The sequence below is a fragment of the Trachurus japonicus genome, chromosome 12 (genome assembly GCF_045865225.1).
Source record: "Trachurus japonicus isolate A0001 chromosome 12, Traja_1.0".
In the NCBI taxonomy this organism is placed as follows: Eukaryota; Metazoa; Chordata; class Actinopteri; order Carangiformes; family Carangidae; genus Trachurus; species Trachurus japonicus.
The window spans coordinates 2,824,387-2,850,240 of record NC_140918.1 but is presented as its reverse complement, the minus strand read 5'-3'; the positions used below and the strand labels follow the sequence as shown (position 1 = coordinate 2,850,240).

The following is a 25,854-nucleotide window of genomic DNA, read 5'->3' as shown; positions in this document are numbered from 1 at the left end:
TTTATGCGTATTACACCTTTTAGAAATAATATTATCTTTATTTATCACCTTCAAAAACAAAAGTTCAGAGTTAATAAAGTGACAGAGTTGAGGAGGAGCGACAGTCTGAACTGAACTGTGTGTTGAGCGTCAGCGCCTCCCGGTGGTCAGAGGGAGAACGACACCGTGCACTTCAACTCTCATTTACATATAATGTTGAAATATTAAATATGAGGAAAATTATACATTATTATCTTTATAATCTTTATTAATATTATTATTATTATCAGAGAACTACAGTCTGTGTGGTTTCATGTAGACATGCTGTCCTGTCATTGGTCGATCCACTAGAAACATAATGTTATATTAGTGTTGTGTTCATGGTCCACACAACACTGTAGGACAATTATTCAGAGTTTACTGCAGAGCTGCACTCAGGATGTTATCAATAATCAAAGTTATTGATTGTAAAACAAGAAAATGTTGATGAGGAAAATCTTAGTCAGATCTTACACTGCAAAAACTCAAAATCTTACCAAGAATATTTGTCTTATTTCTAGTCAAAACAAATCTCATTCTACTTAAAATAAGACTCATCACATTAAAAGTAGCTTGTTTTTAGACACTTTTTACTTCTTTCAAGCAGATTTTCACTTGAAATAAGTAGAAAAATCTGATAGTGGAGCAAGTTTTTCTTTCTTATTACAAGCACAAAAAACTTACTTTGACTGGCAGATTTTTCTACTTATTTCAAGTGAAAATTAGTTTGAAACAAGTGAAAATGATCTAAAAACAAGTTAATTTTTAGGTGATGAGTCTTATTTTAAGTGGAAAGAGATTAGTTTTGATGAAAATTGAGACATTTTGACAAGAAATAAGACAAATATTCTTGGAAAGATTTTGAGTTTTTACAGTGTATGTGTGACCAGATGTTGATGTGTTGCTCCAGATGTTGACGTGTGTGCGTGTGTTTCTTCTTCTCCTTCTGCTCAGACGCTGCGTAAGAAAGGCCTAAACGGCTGCGACAGCCCCGACATCGAGGCCGACGACTCGGCCGGTCAGAGTCCAGAGTCTGAGGACAAGTACAGGAAGATCAACGAGGACATCGACCTGATGATCAACAGACAGAGGCTCTGTGTAAGTCTGTCTGGCTGTGTCCTCTGGTTTGTGTGTTTGTTTTGGTGTAATAACCCTTTAATTTACAGGCCATTAATCGCATCATAATGTCTAGAAAAAGGCGAGAAACAACGGTCAATTTCATAGTAATGTAGAGAAATATGGTCAAGAAATGATGATTGATGGCGTAGAAAACGACCAGATTAAACATCGGTCTGGTCTTTCCCAAAAAAGTCAAAGCATGAAAAGCATGTGTAATCTATTACTTTTATGAAAAACATTTAGTTAGTTAGTTAGTTAGTTATTAGTTTTATTAGTTAGTTTATTTCGGACATGTTAAAAGAGATAAAATACAGTAATGGACAGACATAACAAATAAATACTTTGCAAAGACAACACATGAACAAAAATAAAATTGTATTGAATTGAAAATTGAAATTGAAAATAATTGAAAATAAAGATAATTCGTTTTGGGGGTTTTTTGGAGGGGGGGTTTCATATCCGAAAAGGAGTGGGAAGAAGAAAAACGTATTTACTCCCACCCCTTATTCATAAATTAGCTATCAAGCTTCCTTGTCATTATAATCTATACAATAAGTTAATTTATAAATTTATATAGCTGGATTTATTCTAATATATTATCACCAATCTTTATCTCTCTATTATATAGGCATATACATATAAAGACATATACAAAGACAAACTGAGGGTAAATACCCAAATAAATAATAATAAGCACCTCATTCCTGTACATATTGAAAATAATTTCTTTGCACTTCTTTTTGAAATGTTTGGACGTTCTTTTAACCCCACATTCAAACTGTTCCATAGTTTACATGACATTAATATGAAATTGATCGTTATTTCTAGGCGATTTCCTGACATTACTACGCAATTAATTATTATTTCTAGACATTATCATGTAACTAACGAGCTGTAAATTAAGAAGAGTAAGAGTTCCCTTTATTTATGTTTCTGACGGTGTTGTGTTGGCTGCCCAGCAGGGTCTGCCCCCCCCCTCCAGCTACGACATGGGCGTGTCCCTCCCCGGCAGCAACAGCGGCGGCGGCGGCGGCGGTCTGCTGTACTCGCACCCCGGGATCGGGGGCGGACTGAGCAACCACAACCTGCTGCCCCTCCCCCACTCCCACTCCCACTCCCACTCCCACCCCCACTCCGCCCTGCAGAGGAACAGCATGTCGCCCCAGAGGCCCCCCAGCACCGGGAACACAGGTCGGTGGCTGTCACTTTGTTTTTCTGTTCCTTTTTCAATTGTTCATGCTATTTGATGATAAATAAAGTTAAAAAAAGAAAGTAAAGAAAGAAAAGATGTCTGACGGTGTGTTCACTGTCTGTAGGACTGATGGGCTCCGAGCTGACGAACACCGTGGTCTCCATCGTGGGTGAGTTCAGCTTTATATGAAGAGAAGAAGGAAAAAAACTGTACTATTAAAAAAAACTTTATTGATAAAATCTATAATCAAACACTGAGTCATGAAATCTATGTAAAGTTTATTTTTACAAACGTTAATAAAGCAGCAGCAGATGGAAACAAAGTGAAACTGGAAATTAAACCACTAATTTAACATTTGATTATTAATAATCATTTATTAATGATCTATTATCAAATTTGTATCATTATGGAAATATCTTTATTTAACCATTTGATTTGTAATAAATACTCATAACTCATAAATAATGGAGAGCACAAAACTAATTTCATCAGAAACTGATCAACATTTTATCAGAAATGTTTCATAGTAGCTATGAACAGTAACAGTAAAGCTCCTTCAAAATAAAGGTAGCTGTTCTTATAAAAGCTCCTTCAAAATAAAGGTAGATGTTACTATCAAACTCCTTCAAAATAAAGGTAGATGTTCTTATTAAAGCTCCTTCAGAATAAAGGTTGATGTTCTTATAAAAGCTCCTTCAGAATAATGTTAGATGTTCTTATAGAAGCTCCTTCAAAATAAAGGTAGCTGTTCTTATAAAAGCTCCTTCAGAATAAAGGTAGATGTTTGTGTTAAAGCTCCTTCAGAATAATGTTAGATGTTCTTATAGAAGCTCCTTCAAAATAAAGGTAGCTGTTTATATCAGAGCTCCTTCAGAATAAAGGTAGATTTTACTATCAATCTGCTTCAAAATAAAGGTAGATGTTCTTATGAAAGCTCCTTCAAAATAAAGGTAGATGTTCTTATGAAAGCTCCTTCAAAATAAAGGTAGATGTTCTTATGAAAGCTCCTTCAAAATAAAGGTAGATGTTCTTATAAAAGCTCCTTCAAAATAAAGGTAGATATTCTTATAAAAGCTCCTTCAAAATAAAGGTAGATATTCTTATAAAAGCTCCTTCAGAATAAAGGTCGATGTTCTTATAAAAGCTCCTTCAGAATAAAGGTAGATGTTTATATTAAAGCTCCTTCAAAATAAAGGTAGACGTTTGTGTTAAAGCTCCTTCAGAATAAAGGTCGATGTTCTTATAAAAGCTCCTTCAGAATAAAGGTAGATGTTCTTATAAAAGCTCCTTCAAAATAAAGGTATATGTTGTATAAAAGCAAAACATAATGAAAAGAAACAGAATAAAAATACAGTAATTAAAATATATGGAACTGAAAACATAAATGGATGAATGAGTTATTGATTATTATTGATCATCTTCTTGCCCCCCCCCCCCCCTCAGGAAACGGCAGCTACAGCCACTGCCCCTCCCCCGGCCTCCTGTCTCCGGCCGGCGTCTCTAAGCTGCAGGACAAGAGCCCCCCCCACATGAACATGAGCCGCAAACCAGACCTACGCACCCTGATGCCCCCGTCCAACAAGTGCAGCAACATGCCCACTGTGGTGAGACACACACACACACACACACACACCTACACACACACACACACACACACACACAGACACACACACACACACACAGACTCTGTTACTGTGTTGGTTTCTGATAACGGATCAATAACTTCAGTTTGTTGCTTTAACGCTGCAGTGTGAGGACTTTGACCTCATGTTGGTGAGTAACACTGGAGATGTTTATATTATAGCTCCTTCAGAATAAAAGTAGATGTTTCTATCAAAGCTCCTTCAGAATAAAGGTAGATGTTTGTGTTAAAGCTCCTTCAGAATAAAGGTAGATGTTTGTGTTAAAGCTCCTTCAGAATAAAGGTAGATGTTTGTGTTAAAGCTCCTTCAGAATAAAAGTAGATGTTCTTATAAAAGCTCCTTCAGAATAAAAGTAGATGTTTCTATAAAAGCTCCTTCAGTATAAAGGTAGATGTCTATATCAAAGCTCCTTCAGAATAAAGGTAGAGATTTCTATCAAAGCTCCTTCAGAATAAAGGTAGATGTTTATATCAAAGCTCCTTCAAAATAAAGGTAGATGTTTCTATTAAAGCTCCTTCAGAATAAAGGTAGAGATTTCTATCAAAGCTCCTTCAGAATAAAGGTAGATGTTTATATCAAAGCTCCTTCAAAATAAAGGTAGATGTTTCTATTAAAGCTCCTTCAGAATAAAGGTAGATGTTTAATGTTAGAGCTCCTTCAGAATAAAGGTAGACGTTTATATCAGAGCTCCTTCAGAATAAAGGTAGATTTTTCTATAAAGTTCCTTCAGAATAAAGGTAGACGTTTATATCAGAGCTCCTTCAGAATAAAGGTAGATGTTTGTGTTAAAGCTCCTTCAGAATAAAAGTAGATGTTTCTATCAAAGCTCCTTCAGAATAAAGGTAGATGTTTCTATCAGAGCCCCTTCAGAATAAAGGTAGATGTTTTTATAAAAGCTCCTTCAGAATAAAGGTAGATGTTTGTGTTAAAGCTCCTTCAGAATAAAGGTAGAGGTTGTATTAAAGCTCCTTCAGTATAAAGGTAGATGTTTCTATAAAGCTCCTTCAGAATAAAGGTAGATGTTTATATCAGAGCTCCTTCAGAATAAAGGTAGATTTTTCTATAAAGTTCCTTCAGAATAAAGGTAGATGTTTATATCAAAGCTCCTTCAGAATAAAGGTAGATGTTTGTATTAAAGCTGCACCTACCAGTGAGGACTTCCTGTGACTTTGTGATGTCACAACAAAGCCCCACCATCCATCCAACAACTTTTTAACTGTTTTATTCTGAAATCTGCTCTGATTTTTATTATTATCAGTCAGAAAAACAGTCAGCCAATGAGAAGAGGGGCTCAGAGCCTCCTCCTCCTCCTCCTCCTCTCCTCTCCTCTGATTGGCTGACACCGACCTATCATCTGTCTGTCCCTGTAGAACCAGAGGATAAATCACTCTCAGACGGCTCAGACGCTGTCGACTCCGGCCGTCTCCATCTCCGCTGCCACGCTGCCCGGACAGGGGATGGGCGGATACCCGTCCTCGCTCGGCTCCTCATACGGCACAGGTGAGTCCCCATGACCCACAATGCAACAGGACAGGAAGCTGCTGCTGCTGACAGGACGCAATGTTTTTTTTTGTAGGATAGGTCCGGGAAAGTCCTGCCTTCCCCGCCTCTGATTGGCTAGATGAGCTCTCCTCCGATTGGTTATTTGATTTGACTGTGTAACGTCATATCACAACAGTACTGCAGTAAACTGAAATATCAGGGTTCTTACGGATCCTTAAAAAGTCTTAAAAGGCATTGAATTCATTCATCTAAAAACAAGGCCTTAATTGGCATTAAAATGTCTTAAATCAATTGTTCAAACGTCTTAAAAATGTTAACACATGGTGAGTGGTATTTTATGGTTGTAATTAGTCTCAAATCTCAAAATAATTGGTAGCATTCCGACATAGAGAAGTTAGTGGCGGCCGTCAACGCTAAATTTCTCACCGTTTTTTTTTTTCTCCGGACTTTTTATGCATTTATTTTGAAAGGACAGCTGGAAAGAGACACAATCCAATGTTCATGTAGCAGTCACTTTACCTTGGATCACATAGGAAAGTGGGTAAAATTGTCCCTATAACCCTATGTAATTGATGTGGTGTTTTTTTTTTCTTTTTTCTGCATTTGTGTTTATTATGAAGTCGGTCTTAAATTTCATTTCAAGTGGCTTTAAAAAAGTCTTAAAAAGTCTTAAATTTAACTTGGCTTAAGCTGTAGGAACCCTGAATATACACAAACTGAAATGTCTAGTGTGTTCTTCTGACGCCATGGCGTACGTAAGCGGTTTGCGTTTTCGCCTGCGGTGTGGTGAATCCGAGTTCGATCCCCGCTGGTTTCACATTCCGACAAATGTAATTTTTAAATTTATATTCAAAGTTTACATTTTAAGTTTGAGAGAAGCGTAATTGTGCCATTGGTTGGGTTTAGGCAATGAAGAAAGGAGTTGGTTAAGTTTAGTAAAAAGACCAGGTAGAGGCTAGACAGGCCAGATAAGTAGAGAGAGTCCAGGTAGATCTAGGCACTTATCACACTTTGCCGACAGCTTGTGTTTCACAGCCGTTTCACAACCATAAATCAGGCGAGAGTCCTTCTAGCCAATCAGAGGCGGGAAAGGCGGGACTTTCCCGGACCTATCCTACAAAAAAAAAATATTGCTGACAGGACGTGGCTAACGAGGTTTGTTTGTTTCTCTGTGACCTCAGAGTTCTCCCTGGGGACCGACCTCTCCTCTCTGACCGGGTTCGGAGGTTCTGGTCTGGGATCAGTGACGAACTGGCAGCACCAGCAGATCCAGAACCTGCAGCACCCGGCGCTCGGACACATGGGGTGAGGACACACACATTTTATACATTTAAAATTAGTTTTAACTTCTTTTACACACAAGCTCAACTCAGAACAAATTAATAGATGTTCAATAGTTTTCACAGTGTTCGTCAAAACAGAAAACCTCTTGTTCTAAACTGAACCTAAAGGCTGAAGTGAAGAACAGTTCACTTTGTAGACTGAAACTAATGTATGTCCTGTGTTTTGTTTCATTGCTTTTGAAAAACAGTCGATTGAGTTTATGCAAATACATCAATCACATCTGATTCCATCTGTATTTACTGTAACATCGAGGAAACACACTCAGGTGTTGAGGGTCTTTCAGTCACATGGAAAAAAAAAAAAATAGAAAGACGAGGGAGAGGGAAACAGAAGAGCTGGCAGATCAGCATTCACTTTGTATTTTTCATTTTTTCTGTATTTCTTTTGGATTGCAATTTCACACATCTTTATTTATTTATTTTATATAATAAATAAACAGCGTTAGCATTGTTGTCAGAGAATAGACATAAAAGCAGACATAATATTGACAAACCAAGCAAACAACACAACGCAACAAAAACTCGGCAGACAAAGCGAAACACAGAGACAAGGAAGTATAAGTAAATAAAGTGCTGTAATGAGAGAAGTGCTTCACATTACAAAGTGCATTTAGAGTGAATGAGCAGCAGCTCTGATGCAGATTTTTCTTTTTCTGCAGTAATTGTCAGTTGATTCACTGTAGAAATGTGTCTCTTTTTTTGTAAAGTGTTCATTCTGCAAAGCTGGTCCGAGGTCGTTGAGTTTTTATAGTGCTTGCAAAAAAAATACGACAAAATACCTGCATTAACTAAACCCAACAAAAGCAAAATGAACAGACTTAATAGTCAAAGTGATATAGTCCTGAGTGGAATACTGAATGTCATTGAGGCGTACTAAGAGTAACAAAATAAACCAACAGACAATGCGTTTGCTGTAAACAGGTCATTTACTCAATAATAAAAATAAATAGACTAATAAGATCAATAAAGAAGAATAAATATCTAAGTTGGCAGGTAGTAAGAAATATAAATCAATTAAAAATAAAAAAATAAGTTGGGAATTGTGTGTTTTAGGTTTGATGTGCGTTGACAGTTTTGAAAAAGTGTTTAAAGTGTTGACAAATGTGTCATAGTATATAAAAAACTGTCATGACCGTCAGTGTTTCCCGTAACCAAAAGGGGGCGGAGCTAACTCTACTCTTCTCCTCTCGTCCAATAGGAACTTGTGTCAGACGTCCAACCTGAACCTCGGCTCCGCCCACCAGAACCTGCACATCAAGTCCGAGCCGGCCTCGCCGCCGCGCGACCGGGGCCTCGCCGCCATGGTCGGTGGCGGCGCGGGGACGATGGGAGGGGGAGGGGGCGTGGCCGCGGCCGGCTACTCCGTCTCCGCGGGCCGTTCCCCCGGCGACAGCGCCTCCAGCTGCGGCAGCTCGTACGAGGGCAGCGAGGAGCGCGAGGATCACCACGGCAACGACAGCTTCCTCCTCCGGCCCCTGGGCGGGCTGCAGGACGAGCGCCACAGCCCGTCGGTCAAACGCATGCGGCTATCGGAGGGGTGGGCCACATGATGGGGGGGGGGGTCAAGTTACCTTATAGTGTTATTATTATTATTAATATTATTATTATTATCATCATATTCTTCTTGTACTGAGTGGGTGTGCTACGTGTACGTGGGGGGAGGGGTTTATATGTGGGGGGGTTGGGGGGGGGGGATCTGCTGTAGCTCCACTCGTCCACTAGAGGGCGACTCCTGAGAGAGAGACAGACGGAGGAGACGAAGGGAAGAGAGGAAACAAAAAAAACACTAAAAAAAAACCCAGCACAGACGCCGTTTCCTCCAGAGACTAATATTTAAAAAAAAATTAAAAACACAACTAATCTGTTATTTGAACGCTACAGTGATTTAGACTGAAAACATCCACCTGATTAGCTCTGTCCAAACAAAATAAAACCCAGCTGACGACACAATTCAACAAACACCAATGGATTTTTAAAAAATCTATTATTTCCCATTTGTTTATCTGACAAAAAGTCACAGTTTTACAGGAGTTTCCCCCTGAAGAAAATATCAAAAACAATCATAAAACTATAAAATAACATATTGTATATTCACATTTTTCAATTTCCATTGAATTATTATTAATTATTCAAAATCAATCTTGATCACAATGTGGAAATGTGGTTTTCGTTTTTACAGAAAGTCAAAATGTATTATTTTCCATATGCTTAAATGCTAAGTGGAACAATCACAAACCAGGATGTGTCACTGTCAGACACAAATGTTTTAGTTTTTTTAATAAATTATTATTATTATTATTATTATTAATCATTTGCTTTATCTGACAAAAGATAAAAGTAATAATTCACAGTTTTACAGGAGTTTCCCCTTTAAGAAAATAACATATTGTATATTGACATTTTCCAATTTTCACTGAATTATTATTAATTATTCAAAATCAATCTTGATCATAATGTGGAAACATTCAATTATTTTCAGGATTTTTAACACTAAAATGCTTCTTTCTTTTTTTTTTACATTAAGTCAAAATGTATTATTTTCCATAGGCTTAAATGCTAAGTGGAACAATCACAAACCAGGATGTGTCACTATAATTGATAACAGTATTTATTTCCCTGCACTAATTTGTGACATACTAAATCATCCAGGACAGACAGAGTGCATGCTGGGTAAAACTGTCCTCAGATCAGTTTCCTCTTCAGTCCGATCCAGGAGTCGTTCCTCCGTGTTGACGCTGGCTGGTGCACACGTACAGTTTGTTTTGTGTGTGTGTTGTTGGGGGGGGGTGGGGGGGAGGAGGGGGGGTTAAGTTAATTAGCACATTGATGAATGTGCACGTGTATGCAAACTAACATAAAAGTGAAGAAGTCTGGTACTCAGCGCTGAAGCTACTGGTGAGTTTAGTAACACGTGGATCGTTGTCGGCTGCAGGCGCCGCGTTGCAGGTTCAACACATTAACACAGAGAAACATTAAAGCACATTATGTATGGAAGGTCAAGGCTGGCAAATAAATAAAGAGATAGAGAAGGAGAGAATGAGTAAGTACAGAGAGAGAGAAAGATAGAAAGAGAAGAGGAGAGAAAGGTGAAGAGAAAGTTTTTCATGTGAATAGAAACTTATTTGCAACAGGTTGCATAGAGAAAAAAGCTTTGGATAAATTTCATATCGATGTGAAAACATTTTACAGAGTTAGAGAGAAAGTTTCAGAGCCGATGTAGAAAAAAAACAAAAAAAAAACGTATGGAAGCAAAGAGGAAAAAATACAAACTGTGACAATAAACCAACACTGAATACTTTGACTTTTTATTTTTAAAAATGTAAATATTGACACTACAGAAATATAAATATAAAGAAATATGTGATACACAAGTATAAATACACAAAGTTTAAAGATAATTTTTATTAAAAAGTCAAGACAAACAGGAACATGTTGATTATTAATAATAAGGGAGAACAAAAAGAAAGTGATGAATAAAAAGGGAAGTGACCAATTACATTTTTTAAGTCAAAAAATGATTAATTCATTAATAATAATAATCCAAATCTCACATAACATAATTTTAATACATTTGCTATATGTAAATTTGAATTTTTGAGTTACATATCCATCACATTACACAAAGAAAATGAAGCTGAAGTTTCCAAAACTAAAATTTCCACAAAAACAAATTCATAAATTCACACACAAACAGCCCCTAAATCAGGATTTTTTTATTTTTTTTTTACATTTATGTTTTTATGTAAAGTATCACAAAGTGTTCTGTGTTGGTTTCATTTCACAGTTTGCTTTATAAATATTTTTATATTTATGTCGTCTCTTTGCTTCCGTACCATTCAAACAGCAGAGGGCGTTAGCATGTGTGGCTAACGCTCAGCTAACGTCTGTTCCTGTTGAAGCCAAATCCACCGGGACAGAGACGCTTCGTAGTGTTTATGTTTTTAAAATAAAAAGTTTCCTTCATTATTATATCAAATTGATATTTTTGGATTTCTGCAGCTCAATTTAATAAACAAACGATTTTATAACAAACAAAAAAAAAGAAGTTCAGGGAAATTTTTGATTCATCGTTTTACTTTACGACCCCGAGTGAGAAAATGTGTCGTGTCGTCTGCTGCTGTCGGATGACGGGCAATGATCAAATATATAACATGTTGTATTGAAAATGAATGAATATTTGCACTGCAGTGATGGAAGAAAAACTCAGATTGTTTAAAAACACAACAAAAAGAAACATTTCTGTGATTTAAAGGGATACGCCAACATTTTTTTTTCATGTCTTGCCTCACTCACATAGACACCATCCTTTCAACTGTGCGTGAAGTAACAAGGGAGATAGAGACGTATCGCCTGTAATTAGCCGGTAACGGGACCAGATCGGTCAAAACGGAGGGTTCAAGCAAAGACGGTTTATTTTGGTTCAAGCTAGCTACATCGAGGGTAGGTTAGCTTCCTATTTCAAAGTAAAAGCACAAATTCTATCGTCATGGTTTTCTGTATGTAAAGGGCAACGGGTGTTTTATTTTGTGAAAGTAACCGGAAGTGCGTTGGTCACAACGGCTAGCTTGAGTAGCGCCAAATTTGTCCTAACAAAATTGTAAACAGCTGGTATTTAGACAAATTAACGACACACTGCTGATCTAAACGGCTACTTTCTCACCTAAACATGTTTGAAATGTGGATAAAGTGAAATATTTACAGAGTTTAGAGCTAAAATGAAATCAGCTTCTGACTGCTGATTTCGGCTCGGGTAGGAGGCAGGCTAACACTACCCATACACTTCCAGTGTTTGAGCTAAGCTAATTAGCGACTTTAGGTGGAGGCAGGCTAACACTACCCATACACTTCCAGTGTTTGAGCTAAGCTAATTACGGGTGATACGGCTCTATCTCCCTTGTTACTGCACGCACAGTCGAAAGGATGGTGTCTATCTGCTGGTCACGGACTCGGGAGTGAGGCAAGACACACAAAAAAAACGTTGGCGTATCCCTTTAAACTTTAATTTATGTATTTATTATCAGTTTAATAACATTTGACCACCTGACCTGGGTCCGACGGCAGCAGCAGCAGCGAACGCCATAGTTTAGATTCTTTTTGAGCGAAATCCTGGTTTAGTTTTGGTGTTTTTAAAGAGACAGAGTTGTCGTGGCCCGAGGGTTCATCACTGATTTGAATATTTTGGTTTGAAGAACTTGTATATTTGGAGCTCGAACCCTCGGCCGCAGGTCCCCCCTCACCCCACCCCACCCCCTCCTTTAAGAAAAACAAACTCATTTTGATTTGTAAGATTTAACGAACCTGTAGCTGCTTCATTATTACTAACTAACGATGTTTGAAACTATAGGGCAGAGCCCAGATCTGTGTTCTCCTTTTCTTTATGATGATGAATGATGATGATGATGATGATGATGATGATGTCGTCATCTCCGGGTCGGTCACTGACGACATGAGGAGGGGGGGCGGGGCTCCAGGTGGAGGTGGAAACTCCCACGGAGGGAAGAGGACTGTGAACTAACCACAGTTTCCCGAAGAAGAAACACAAAAAGAGACGTTCACGTTGTTTTTTTTTAATGTTCGGTGAACGTTTGGCACCGTGAACGCGCCTCAACTCAACTCCCCTCGTCACGTGCACGAGCGTGGAGCGTTCGAGCGCCCCCCAAGCAGCTGCAGGTCGTCGTCGGCGACACGAGCTGGACTTCTGTCGCCGCCTGGAGGCTCCAGTGATTCTCAGAGGAACATGAAGTGGTTTTAAGATCTGGAGCTGTTTCTTTCCCTCACGCAGAAATGATGATGATGTGCTCGGTTATTTGTATTTTGCAGAAGAAAAAAAAAAAACTTTAAATATAAAGGCTCTGTTACAAAAAAAACTGTGTCTGAGTCTGTGTGTCGTCACTGAGTCGCTTCACTTTGAGTTTTTACTGTAGTTCATGCAAAAGATTTTTTTTTTTTGATTTTTTTAATACTAAGAACTTCTGCAGGTGATGAAAAGATGAGGAGTTCAATAGCCGATTGAAAGTTTTTCTTTTCTTTGTCTTTTTTCTGCAGACATTGTAAATATTCAGTGTTTTTTTTATTATTATTGAACAGGCAATGACATACAAACAGAAATACATACAATGTAATGTCACTGACAAACAAAACAACAAAAAACAGAAGAGAAAAGGTTGAAACAAAACGATAAGGATGTAAAAACATAATTAGATTGATAGTTACTGATCAGTTCGCATTTTTTTCCCATTTTTTGTTTAGCTTTTTTTGTGATTATATTTTCCAAAAGAAACTGACTTTGCACTTTATACATTTTTTAATTTCAAATTCAAATTCATTTTTGATTGGGCCTTAAATAAATAAACACATATTTTTCCCAAAAGAATAATTGTATTTACTGTGGGCAATTTACAATGTAAAATTTAAAGCTAATGTTTTTGGGTCTTTGCCAATTTGGAAAAGTTTTCTTACAAAACAAACACAATATCTCATATCATTTAATTTATGTTTCTGTCTATTGATGCATAGAAGGAAGAAAAAAAAGAGAGCCCTGACTACAGAAGCTGAGAAGGGTCAGACACACACTGATATTTTTTCCATCTTGTCACTTTAATATATGAATAGATATTTAAGATCATCGATAGAAAACCAAAATTGTTGTGTTTGAAGATTACATTATAGTTATATAAAAATCCCAATAATCACCTCTCATGCATCATTCAGTAACCATGACAACCACGATTTCAATATCCTCTGATGGATTGATCGATCAGTTTCAGAGCCGGAACCTGCATCTTATCTGATTAATGAAAATGTTAGAAAATGAGAACAAAATTTCCCCTGTAGATAAATATCAGTCCACAGATTGATCATGTTCAGTTGTTTTAGGTGAATTTAACAGTAGAAAATAAACATCATCATGATTGAAAGTAGACATGATCAATAAACTAGATAAAGTTGAGTCATAGAGGAACACTTAAAAAGTTTGTCTACAGCTTAGAATTTGAATGAAGTCTCTAGCAGAAAGTATGCAGAAGCTTTAGAGGCTGAAAGAAGTAAGAAGATTTGAAGAGTTTGAAGACTGTTCCAATGCATTCTCTATGGGGAAAAAATCATTAATAGTTGAATATTGCAAAAAGTATGAATATTTGAAAAGAGAAAAGTCATTCCGATAATGTCCAGAAAAAGCTGCATGATTTGATGTATGAATTGTTGAAATAGCACAAAGTATGAAGGACTAGAAGAAGACCGTAAAAAGGCGGAAAGTAGTAAGAATATAAAAAGAGAATAAAGAAATTGCTTTCAGCATTCACACTAATTAATAAATATAATCATTGTAACTGACTTCTCTTTGGTCTGTGTGAGTTTCAGCTGCTTCTCCACCAGGGGGCGCCACAGACTGAGCCGTGAACTCTGTCACTTCCTGTTCACAGGAAACATGAAACTTCTCAGGGCTTCAACCCTCTGGTGATTATTTATATTACAGATAAATCTGACAGTTACATCCTCTGTTTATTGATCAATTATTTGTTTTTTTTAATATATTTGGAACGTGATGAAACTTCAACATCACAGAGACTGAAGTCAGTAAAAACAGATCACAAGTGAAAACAAAGAGATGAAAAATAGAAACTGAGAATCTGAGTTCAGATGAATCAACAGAAACTGAGAGAAACTTTCAACTCTGATCATCAATGATCGATCAAACACTTTGATCCAGATTTAAAACAATGAAACATCCGTTTCACAGAGTTCAGTCTGTGTTTTGGTTCAAGATGGAGGTCAGAGTGTTTCAGAGATGATGAGAGATGAGATGTTCTTGTTGTTGTGTTGTGATGTTTCTACGGTGGCCCTGAGGGCTCAAAGTCCTGACGCTTCAGAAAACACCTGAAGATATATAGACCTACAGTCTATGGGACACAAACTCAGAAAACAACTTTATCAGTTTGACACAACAGGAACAAAGTGAGCGACAACAGGGACACAATAAAGCTTTCTTTCTTTCTTTCTTTCTTTCTTTCTTTCTTTCTTTCTTTCTTTCTTTCTTTCTTTCTTTCTTTCTTTCTTTCTTTCTTTCTTTCTTTCTTTCTTTCTTTCTTTTCTTCTTCCTGTCTGTCTTTCTTTCTTTCTTTCTTTCTTTCTCTCTCTCTTTCCTTCTGTGTTTCTTTCTTGTCTTTCTTTCCTTCCTTCCTTCTTTCTATGTTTCTTTCTTTCTTTCCTTCTGTCTTACTTCTTTTCTTCTTTCTGTCTTTCCTTCTGTCTTTCCTTCTGTTTTTCTTTCCTTTTGTATTTCTTTGTGTCTTTCTTTCTTTCTTTGTGTCTTTCTTTCTTTGTGTCTTTCTTTCCTTCTTTCTGTCTTCCTTTCCTTTCTTCTTTCTGTCTTTCTTTCCTCCTGTCTTTCTCTTTTTCTTTTTCTTTCTTTCCTTCTCCCTCTCCTTCCTTCTCTCTTTCTTTCCTTCTTTCTTTCCTTCCTTCTGTCTTTCTCTCTTTCACAGTAAAGTGAGGGACCGGTCTGGGGCCTTTAGCTAGTTGTTCTTCTTCCTCGGTTTCCCCCAGAAACACTTCCTGTTGTGTTTTTGTCAAACTGATGAAGTTGTTTCCTCATCCTGAGCCTTCAGAGCCACCGTAGTTTTGTCACAGAAATAAAAACTAAAGTTTGAGTTTTATCCTTTGGCCTTTTTTCAGCCTGTTAGCCTGTTAGCCTGTTAGCTTGTTAGCATGTTAGCTTGTTAGCTCCAGGTTGAGCTCCCCCAGAGGTTTCCCAGTACAAACGGCTCATAAATCCTGTCCTGCTGCCTCCACGTGAACACACACTCACTGTTGTGATGTTTCTACGGTACGGTGGCCCTGAGGGCTCAAAGTCCTGACGCTTCAGAAAACACCTGAAGATATATACAGTCTCAGAAAACACCTGAAGATATAGACCTACAGTCTATGGGACACAAAAAACTCAGAAAACAACTTTATCAGTTTGATACAACAGGAACAAAGTGAGCGACAGCAGGGACACAATAAAGCTTTCTGTCTTTCTTCCTATTCTTCTTTCTGTCTTTCTTTCCTTCTTCCTATCCTTCCTTCTGTTTTTTCCTTATTTCCTTCTTTCTGTGTTTCTTTAATTCCTTCTGTCTTTTTTCTTTCTTTCCTTCTGTCTGTGTTTCTTCCTTCCTTCTGTCTTCCTTTCCTTTCTTCTTTCTGTCTTTCTTTACTTCTGTCTTTCTTTCTTTTTCTTCTCTCTGTCTTTCCTTCCTTCGTCCTATCCCTCTTTCTGTCTTTCTTTTTTTTATTTCCTTCCTTATGTCTTTCTTTCTTTCCTTCCTTCTTTCTTTCTGTCTTTCTTTCCTTTTTTCTTTCTTTCATTCTGTCTTTTTTTCCTTCCTTCTTTCTGTCTTTCTTCCTTTCCATCTTTCTTTCCTTCTTTCTTTGCTTCCTTCTCTCTTTCTTTCCTTCCGGGCTGGGGCCTTTAGTTGTTCTTCTTCCTCCTGATGAAGTTGTTGTCTTGTCCTGAGCCTTCAGAGCCACCGTAGTTTTGTCTCAGAAAACTAAAGTTTGAGTTTTATCCTTTGGCCTTTTTTCAGCCTGTGTTAGCCTGTTAGCCTGTTGTTAGCCTGTTATCCTGTTAGCATGTTAGCTTGTTAGCCTGTTAGCTCCAGCTTGACCTGGATGCTGCAGCTGGATTGTTTTCCTCCAGAGGTTTCCCAGTACAAACGGCTCATAAATCCTGTCCTGCTGCTTCCACGTGAACACACACTCACACACACACACACACACACTGTTTTGATGTTTCTACGGTGGCCCTGAAGGCTAAAAGTCCTGACGCTTCAGAAAACACCTGAATATACAGTCTATGGAAGAGACACAAACTCAGAAAACAACTTCATCAGTTTGACACAACAGGAACAAAGTGAGCGACAAGTCCAGAGACACAATAAAGCTTTCTTTCTTTCTTTCTTTCTTTCTTTCTTTCTTTCTTTCTTTCTTTCTTTCTTTCTTTCTCTCTTTCTTTTCTTCCTTCTTTGTCTCTTTCTTTCTTTCCTTTTTTCTTTCTGCCTTTCTTTCCATCTTTCTGTCTTTCTTTTCTTCTTTCTGTCTTTCCTTCCTTCTTCCTTTCCTTCCTTCTTTATTTCCTTCTTTCTTTCTCCTTCTGTCTGTCTTTCTTTCCTTCTTTCTTTCTGTCTTAATTCTTTTCTTCTTTCTGTCTTTCTCTCTTCCCTTCTTTCTGTCTTTCTTTCCTTCTTTCTTTGTGTATTTCTTTCTTTCCTTTTTTCTTTCTGTCTTTCTCTCCATCTTTCTTTTTGTCTTTCTTTCCTTCTTCCCATCCTTCCTTCTGTCTTCCTTTATTTCCTTATTTCTTTCTCCTTCTGTCTTTCTTTCCTTCTTCCTATCCTTCTTTCTGTCTTTCTTTCTTTCTCATTTGGTCTTTCTTTCTTTCCTTCCCTCTGTCTTTCTTTCCTTCCTTCTACCTTTCTTTCTTCCTTTCCTTTCTTTCCACCTTTCTTTCCTTCTTTCTGTCTTTCTCTCTTTCACAGTAAAGTGAGGGCCCGGTCTGGGGCCTTTAGGCTAGTTGTTCTTCCTCCTCTGTGTCCCCCAGAAACACTTGGTGAAGTTGCTTTCTTGTCCTGAGCCTTCAGAGCCACCGTAGTTTTGTCTCAGAAAACAAGTTTGAGTTTTATCCTTTGGCCTTTTTTCAGCCTGTTAGCTGTTAGCCTGTTAGCCTGTTAGCTCCAGGTTGACCTGGATCCTGCAGCTGGATTGTTTTCCTCCAGAGGTTTCCCAGTACAAACGGCTCATAAATCCTGTCCTGCTGCCTCCACGTGAACACACACTCACACACACACACACACACACACACACACACACACACACACACACAGACACACACTCACACACTCACACAGAGACACACAGCTCCTGTTTATTTTTGGCCGCGGGGGTAATGAGCACAGATTGTTGGCTGCCGTCTGCAGATGAGCAGGATGCCGGGATAAAGGGCGAAGGTTTCAGGCAGTTTTCACTTTGCAGCAGTTCGTGACACACATACACACACACAAACACACACAAACACACTCGCACACAGTTTTTTTTTCTTTATGTGTTTGTGATTCACTATAAATAAAGTTTTACTGTAATGTTTCTGGTTGAGAAGCAGCCGATGCTCCGAACCTGAGCTGTTGAACTGTGTCGTCAAGGTCACAGAGTGAACTGGCTGCAGGCCACATGCCTCCGATGTACCTACGCGTGTGTGTGTGTCTGTGTGTCTGTGTGTGTCTATGTGTGTGTGTGTGTGTGTGTGTGTGTGTGTGTCTGTGTCTGTGTGTGTGTGGGTGTGTGTGTGTGTGTGTGACGACCAACAAAAGAACTCCTGAACGTTCCCAGACAAATGAGCTGAGTAAACTCGACCTACTTTTTAACTCTGCTGTTTACATTCAGAGTTTTAAAACTTTCACCTTTTTTTCAAAACGTCTTTTGTTGCAAAATAAAAATCTGAAGAAACAGGTTTGTTGAAGCGACGTGTGGCCACATGAAGAGTTTGGACTGAGATTTATTTTTCTTCTTTTTTTGTTTACAGGTTGGCCTTTTTGAGGGAACTGCATGTGTCTGGAAAAGACTTTTAAGTTTTGAAGTTACAGAATGAATATGATGTTTTTTTTCTCACAATCAAAACTCAAACAGCTTCTATTTTCACTGTTAGCCTACTTCTAAAACATTTTGAACTTTTAAACTTTTTGAAAGCTTGTCTCTGATCAAGTCTTTATCAGTGATTTGTGCGTTGCCTTCAGGTGCTTCACGGCACACTGACATGACATGTGGCTTTTATTGTGAAAGGGCAGAAACGTGAGAACAGAACAGGTTTATCTGACACAGCAGCTCCTTAAAGAACGTGATGAAATCTGTCCTCATCCGTCCGTCTGTCTGTCTGTCTGTCTGTCTGTCTGTCTGTCTGTCTGTCTGTCTGTCTGTCTGTCTGTCTGTCTGTCTGTCTGTCTGTCTGTCTGTCTCGGTCTGTGTTTCTGTTTCTCTGTCTGTCTCGCTCTGTTTCTCATCCAGTTCAAACCAGTTTCTGTTTATCAGTCGAACAGAAGCAGCCTGTACAGTAGAAGCCAAAATATTATTCATGTGACCTCTCATCATTGTGTGTGTGTGTGTGTTGTTCTCTCAGTGTGTCTGTGTGTGTCTCTGTGTCTGTGCATGTGTGTGTGTGTGTGTGCGTGTGTGTGTGTGTGCGTGTGTGTGTCTTGGTATGTGAGACTTGTGTAATTACAAGTCAAGGTAAAACTGTTGAGACGGAGACACGAAGAGTCAAAGGGTTTAAATGTGAGAGGAAGGAAAGGAAGAGGAGGATAGATAGATAGATAGATAGATAGATAGATAGATAGATAGATAGATAGATAGATAGATAGATAGATAGATAGATAGATAGATAGATAGATAGATAGATAGATAGATAGATAGATAGATAGATAGATAGATAGATACTGCAAAAACTATTTGTCTCATTTCTAGTCAAAACTAATCTCTTTCCACGTAAAATAAGACTCATCACCTGAAAATTCACTTGTTTTTAGATCATTTTCACTTGTTTCAAACAAATATTCACTTGAAATAAGTAGAAAAATCTGCCAGTGAAAGCAATTTTTTGTGTGTGCTTGTAGTAAGAAAGAAAAACTTGCTCCACTATCAGATTATTTTAAGTGAAAATCTGCTTGAAAGAAGTAAAAAGTGTCTAAAAAACAAGCTACTTTTTAATGTGATGAGTCTTATTTTAAGTATAATGAGATTTGTTGGTAAGATTTTGAGTTTTTGCAGTGTAGATAGATAGATAGATAGATAGATAGATAGATAGATAGATAGATAGATAGATAGATAGATAGATAGATAGATAGATAGATAGATAGATAGATAGATAGATAGATAGATAGATAGATAGATAGAAGTGTGTAACCCTCTGAATGAATTAAACCCGAACAGGAAGTTTCTCCTGATCTGTTTCCTGTTTCCTCTGGAGAAATGATGATAATGATGATGTCACTCACTCTGGATTAAAAATAAAAATTCCTGCTTCTGTTTTTTCTTTTCGTTTCTTTCCTCTCTCTCTCTCTCGTTGCTTCCTGTTTCTCTGCAGACTCACATCTGGTTAGCTGTGGCCTCTGCAGAGCGTCCAGCTGTGTCGACACATCTGGAGGCTCAGGAAGTTCAAACTCGGCTGCTGCTGCGAGTTTCCTCCTCCTCTGCTTTTAACTAATTATCCTCATTAGCTGCTTTAGCCATTAGCAACGTCTGTCTGGCAGCGGTGAACCCAACGACCCCGACGACTTCACTTACATCCAGTTGAACTACAAATACTTTCTGGGTCATTTTTTTGTAGTTTAACCACTCAATTTACAAACTACAACTTTGGCCAATAACATATCCACCATATGTTGATTTATTTAAAGGGATAGTTCAACATTTTGGCAAATAGGCCCATTGCCATAATCCCTATAGTCATAGCAGTAGGTTCGTTTTTACCTTTAATTGTCGGTGCAAGCTATTTTTTAGAACGGCGGAGCAGAGTCGTGAGCTGCTCAGAGCTACGCTACGGAGGCTCATTATGGGATTTCTTGGTTTCCCTCATCAAACTCATCAAATACACAATCCAACAACTCCACAACGCTCTGGTGGACAAGTTGTGAGCTGCACATTCACCACGCTATGAGATAATAACACAACGTTACCACACAGAGTTGTTGTAGAGGGAAATACAGAGACTGTTGATGAAAAACTGTCCCTGAAGGCAACGCGCATCAGCGGTTTTGCATGAGTTTCCCTCTAAAACAACTCTGTGTGGTAACGTTGTGTTATTATCTCATAGCGTGGTGAATGTGCAGCTCACAACTTGTCCACCAGAGCGTTGTGGAGTTGTTGGATTGTGTATTTGATGAGTTTGATGAGGGAAACCAAGAAATCCCATAATGAGCCTCCGTAGCGTAGCTCTGAGCAGCTCACGGCTCTGCTCCGCCGTTCTAAAAATAGCTTGCACCGACAATTAAAGGTAACAAACCTACTGCTATGACTATAGGGATTATGGCAATGGGCCAATTTGCCAAAATGTTGAACTATCCCTTTAACACTGAGTTAAATGAGTAGAATGAGTAGAAGTAGTTGCTAAAGCTACTTTTTATAAACTACATTTTCTCCAGGGGTAGAAATGGAGTTGCCGACCCCAGTGTTGTGTTGTTGTGTTAAATAAAGTTGTGTCTATTCAACAGGAGTTTAAAAATGAAGGAAACTAACAAATAAAAGTAATAAAACGAGTCTGAGTCTCATCATTTTATAAAATAAATCTTTTATTTTATCAAAAGTTGATCATGACAGCATTTAAGATCAGAACAATAATAATAATATTTATAATAATGCACAGAAATGGAATAAACAGCAACAGATTATATGAAAAACTAGTGCAAAAAAATCACAAATACAAAAATATATTGCACTTGGTACTTTGATAGTTTCAGGTGGAAGAAAGTCGTGTCGGAGCAACATTCTCGATCTGATCGTTCGTCTGTAAACATCAGTGTTGGTTGGTTGGTTTGTTTTCTAACGCGCTGCTGTTTGTGAACGTCTGAGACTCGTTGGGTTCGTTTTGTCTCTGTTGGTCGGAGTTGTGCTTTTTCTCTACGTAGAGACCCAGAGTCTGGGTTCAACCTGGTCATTAAACCAACACACACACACACACACACACACACACACACACCTAACACACTGTCTCTCTCACACACATTCACACATTCACACAATCACACACACTCTGAGCTTTACGTTAAGTGCTCGAGGTGTCGTCGTCATTTGTTGTCGTCGTTTCTCTGAAACTGAATCTCTTGTTTTTCTTTACACTGCAAAAACTCAAAATCTTACCAAGAATAGCCTATTTTTTGTCTTATTTCCAGTCAAAACAAATCTCATTCTACTTAAAATAAGACTCATTAAACATTAAAAGTAGCTTGTTTTTTGACACTTTTTTTTTTTACATCTTTCAAGCAGATTTTCACTTAAAATAATCCGATAGTGGATCAAGTTTTTCTTCCTTATTACAAGCACAAAAAAACTTGCTTCACTGGCAGATTTTTCTACTTATTTCGAGTGAAAATTTGTTTGAAACAAGTGAAAATGATCTAAAAACAAGTTAATTTTTAAGGTGATGAGTCTAATTTTAAGCGGAAAGAGATTAGTTTTGACTAGAAACGAGACATTTTGACAAGAAATAAGACAAAAAATATCCTTGGAAAGATTTTGAGTTTTTTGCAGTGTAATCTCACTGAGTTTTATCTTTGTTCACACAAAGAGTCTGTTTTTGTGTCGTTGTGTTGTCGTGTCGTGTTGTGTTGTGACGAGGCGTTGAGGCGTCGTCCTCGTCCGTGAGACGTTCAGGAGCAGAGCAGAGTTTAGATCTGTAGCAGGAAGCTGCAGCAGATAAACCACAGGTAGAAGAACAGTAAGAGCGGCTCTGTGCAAAATTCACCGTGAGGGGGCGGAGCCTGAGGAGGGGGCGGAGCCAAGGCGTCATGGCGACTGTTCATGTTTTTTTTTTTTTATAGTTTATTTGTTTGAGGACAGTGCACATTCATGAACAGTTACCGCCGTGGCCTCCTGTAAGTGCGGATTTAGCTCAGAGCTAGTTTCCATCCGCTTTTTCTTTGTTTCTTGTCGTTTTTCTCGTCGTCGCCTCGTGTTTCGTCGAGCTCCGGATGTGGACGAAGATCCTGGTCCGAGTGTCCGTGGTCACCTGACCCCCCCCCCCCTCTCTGCCGGGCTGTGGCCCCCCGAGGGCCGGAGCGGAGCCGAGTCTCTGAGTCTCTGAGTCTCTGAGCCGGAGCGTCTTCTCCCTCAGCTCCTCAGCGGGACGGACACATGTCGGGTCTCCTGACGTCCGGCGCTCCGGTCCCGTCCACGGGGTCGGGGTACGGGTCCACCTGGGAACGAGAATAACAATTATTTTTATTATTGCGGCCGTGTTTCGTCAGCCTATAAATCTATCTGCCCCCTAGCGGCAGCAAATCTCTTTGCTCCGTAGGTGGGTCTAGAAACGAGCCATAGGAACTTTTTGAGTCTCGAACACCGATTGTGTTGACCAATCACAGCGCTCTATCTGTTTAGAGAGTCGTTGGGCGGCTTAAACCAACACTAAGGAACTTTTCAACCTTCATAAAATATTTTCATAACTTTTGTGATGATACATCGACTTACAACAAGTTGAATGACACCTCTGTCGTGGCCTGAGGGGGTCTGTATCATTATGGTCTGTATCTCTTTCTCTGGCACTAAGCAGCTTTGAGGAGCATGGTAGGAACCCTGCTCTCACTTTACTTTCACTTTCACTTTTGCGAGTCACAACAAGGAGGGAACAGGCAAAACGGCACTTTAGCAATGGATTATGTTTGTGTTTTCACTTTGAAATGATCCACTGGAAACAGAAACTTAGTTTTGATGTCTTCTGTTAATTTTAATGCAGGATATTTACAGGGCTTCACGCTAGTGTTCATGGGAAATGGAGTCTTCCTTCAGGCAAAATACTACCGCTTTGGTCCACAGGCGCCGCCAAACTCAACCAAAAGTGAAAGTTCTTTAGTACTGCTTTAACGCCATGACGACATACATTTTAATTGGCTTGTCAGGCTAACGTCATCCTGCTCTTTGCTCTGATTGGTCGTAGCGCTACCCTATTGGTGCAGAGGCAGTTTGACAGACAGCCTTCATCCCGCCCCCTGGACTGAGCCGAGGTCTACCGCTCGTTGCCAGACTAGACATGTTAATGATGTAGTCTGGCTTGTCAGGCTAGTATTTTGTGTGTTTTTTATTATAATATTCAACATAAACATTCAATATAATAGAATATAATACAATAGAATACAATAGAATATAAAGAGTAAACATTATTTAATGTTCTCTATCAGGAACAGATCATCAACAGCTACTTCTTGCTTTGGACTTTACTCATCGTCGACATGAAGCATCAGTGGTTTTTAACATCTAGTCAGTGTTTATGGTTTCATATTTAATATTTAACTACTTTCACTTAATTTTAATGAACTATTCTAATGTTAATCAGCTGTTTTATTTCATTGATGAACCATTGATCCAGTTCTTCTGATCCTGTTTCTCTGTTTCTGTAACTATTACCTGTTGTTCTGTGACTTCAAATTAAAACATTAAAAAACAACCAACTCCTTTAGTTACTATCATCTACAGTTGTAACAATTCTTTTAATATCAATTAACTGTAAATAACCAATGTTTTTATTTTTAATCTATAATCTATAATTGGTAACACTTCATAATAAGTACACACTATTGAGCAGTAAATACTGAGTTTATCATTTATAATGCATGAATGTAGTTTATAAACACAGTTAAAAATGTTTTACTCATCATTGATAAGCACTATTCATAAGCTACATGTAACATAGTAATGCATTAAAAATGAAGAATTCAGTGTTTATTAATGCTTATTAACTAATGCTTAATAGTGAGTACTTATTATAAAGTCTTTAACCCTATAATTTATATATTATCTTTACATTCTGACTAAAGAATCTTTTCGGTTTTCTCTTTCTGAATCCCTCGACTTTCTGACGTTAATCTCGTCTGGACTTGGAGTGTGTGTTGACGTGAGTGTGTGCATTGACGTGAGTGTGTGTGTGTGTGTGTGCATGTGTGCATGTGTGTGTGTGTGTGTGTGGCGTACCTCGGAGTAGAGTGGCGGGGGCAGATATCTGAACTCGGTGATATACGCGAGCAGCTCCTCCTGCTGCGGCCTATCACAGCCCTGCAGGCAGCTCCTCCTGTGAGACTCTGATATTTCCAGCTCGTTGTAGCTCGGAGGAGCTGAGAGAGAGAAAAAAAACACAACAACAACAACACCGTCACGTTTCTGACTCGACTCGACTCGACTCGACCTGACGTGGAGGAATCTGGGGAACGTGCTGCACTGCAAAAACTAAAACTCTTACCAAGAATATTTATCTCATTTCTAGTCAAAACAAATCTCATTCTACTTAAAATAAGACTCATCACATTAAAAAGCAGCTTGTTTTTGACACTTTTTACTCCTTTCAAGCAGATTTTCACTTGAAATAAGTAGAAAAATCTGATACCGGGGCAATTTTTCTATCTTATTACAAGGCACAAAAAACTACTGTAGCTTTCACTGGCAGATTCTTCTACTTATTTCAAGTGAAAATCTGCTTGAAAGAAGTTAAAAAGTGTCTAAAAACAAGCTACTTTTTTATGTGATGAGTCTTTTTTTAAGTATAATGAGATTTGTTTTGACTAGAAATGAGACACATATTATATATAAATATATAAATAAGTAGAAAAATCTGATAGTGGAGCAATTTTTCTTTATTACAAGCACAAAAAACTTCCTTTCACTGGCAGATTCTTCTACTTACTGTATTTTAAGTAAAAATTAGTTTGCAACAAGCATGAATTATCTAAAAACAAGTTAATTTTTAGGTGATGAGTCTTATTTTAAGTGGAAAGAGATTAGTTTTGACTAGAAATGAGACATTTTGACAAGAAATTAGACAAAATATTCTTGGAAAGATTTTGAGTTTTTGCAGTGTAAAGTCACATTAAAGGAAATGAGACTGAGTTGTACACTGCAAAAACTCAATATCTTACCAAGAATATTTGTCTTGTTTCTTGTCAAAATGTCTAATTTCTAGTCAAAACTAATCTCTTTCCACTTAAAATAAGACTCATCACCTAAAAATTTACTTGTTTTGAGATCATTTTCATTTGTTTCAAACTAATTTTCACCTGAAATAAGTAGAAAAATCTGCCAGTGAAAGCAAGTTCTTTGTGCTTGTAATAAGAAAGAAAAAAATTGCTCCACTGTCAGATTTTTCTACTTATTTCAAGTGAAAATTTGCTTGAAAAAAGTAAAATGTGTCTAAAAACAAGCTACTTTTTAATGTGATGAATCTTATTTTAAGTAGAATGAGATTTGTTTTGACTAGAAATAAGACAAATATTCTTGGTAAGATTTTGAGTTTTTGCAGTGTATAGCTAAT

General features: G+C 38.1%; 2 protein-coding genes across 5 annotated transcripts in view; one reads left to right on the top strand and one right to left on the bottom strand.

Moving 5' to 3' along the window:
* mef2ca (myocyte enhancer factor 2ca) overlaps positions 1-10,284 on the top strand; it is a 41,682-nt gene extending 31,398 nt beyond the window's left edge. For 2 of the 4 annotated variants that reach the window (XM_085792601.1, XM_085792602.1), the window contains 7 exons: positions 973-1,116; positions 2,100-2,328; positions 2,454-2,498; positions 3,773-3,933; positions 5,343-5,472; positions 6,657-6,780; positions 8,017-10,284. In XM_085792601.1, coding sequence (XP_085648727.1) covers positions 973-1,116; positions 2,100-2,328; positions 2,454-2,498; positions 3,773-3,933; positions 5,343-5,472; positions 6,657-6,780; positions 8,017-8,368 — 1,185 coding nt within the window. In that variant the 3' untranslated portion in view covers positions 8,369-10,284. Of the gene's footprint in view, positions 1-972; positions 1,117-2,096; positions 2,329-2,453; positions 2,499-3,772; positions 3,934-5,342; positions 5,473-6,656; positions 6,781-8,016 lie in introns of all 4 variants that reach the window. The other 2 variants (XM_085792599.1, XM_085792600.1) reach the window with 1 other exon arrangement.
* Positions 10,285-22,358: 12,074 nt separating this feature from the next.
* The window catches only part of LOC146976824 (arrestin domain-containing protein 3-like), a 32,437-nt gene continuing 28,941 nt past the window's right edge, over positions 22,359-25,854 (bottom strand). Inside the window, exons 7-8 of the mRNA XM_085792603.1 lie at positions 24,525-24,664; positions 22,359-22,753 (exon numbers count right to left, since the gene is read on the bottom strand). Of these exons, the coding sequence (XP_085648729.1) occupies positions 22,676-22,753; positions 24,525-24,664 (218 nt within the window). The 3' untranslated portion in view covers positions 22,359-22,675. The remainder of the gene's footprint in view (positions 22,754-24,524; positions 24,665-25,854) is intronic.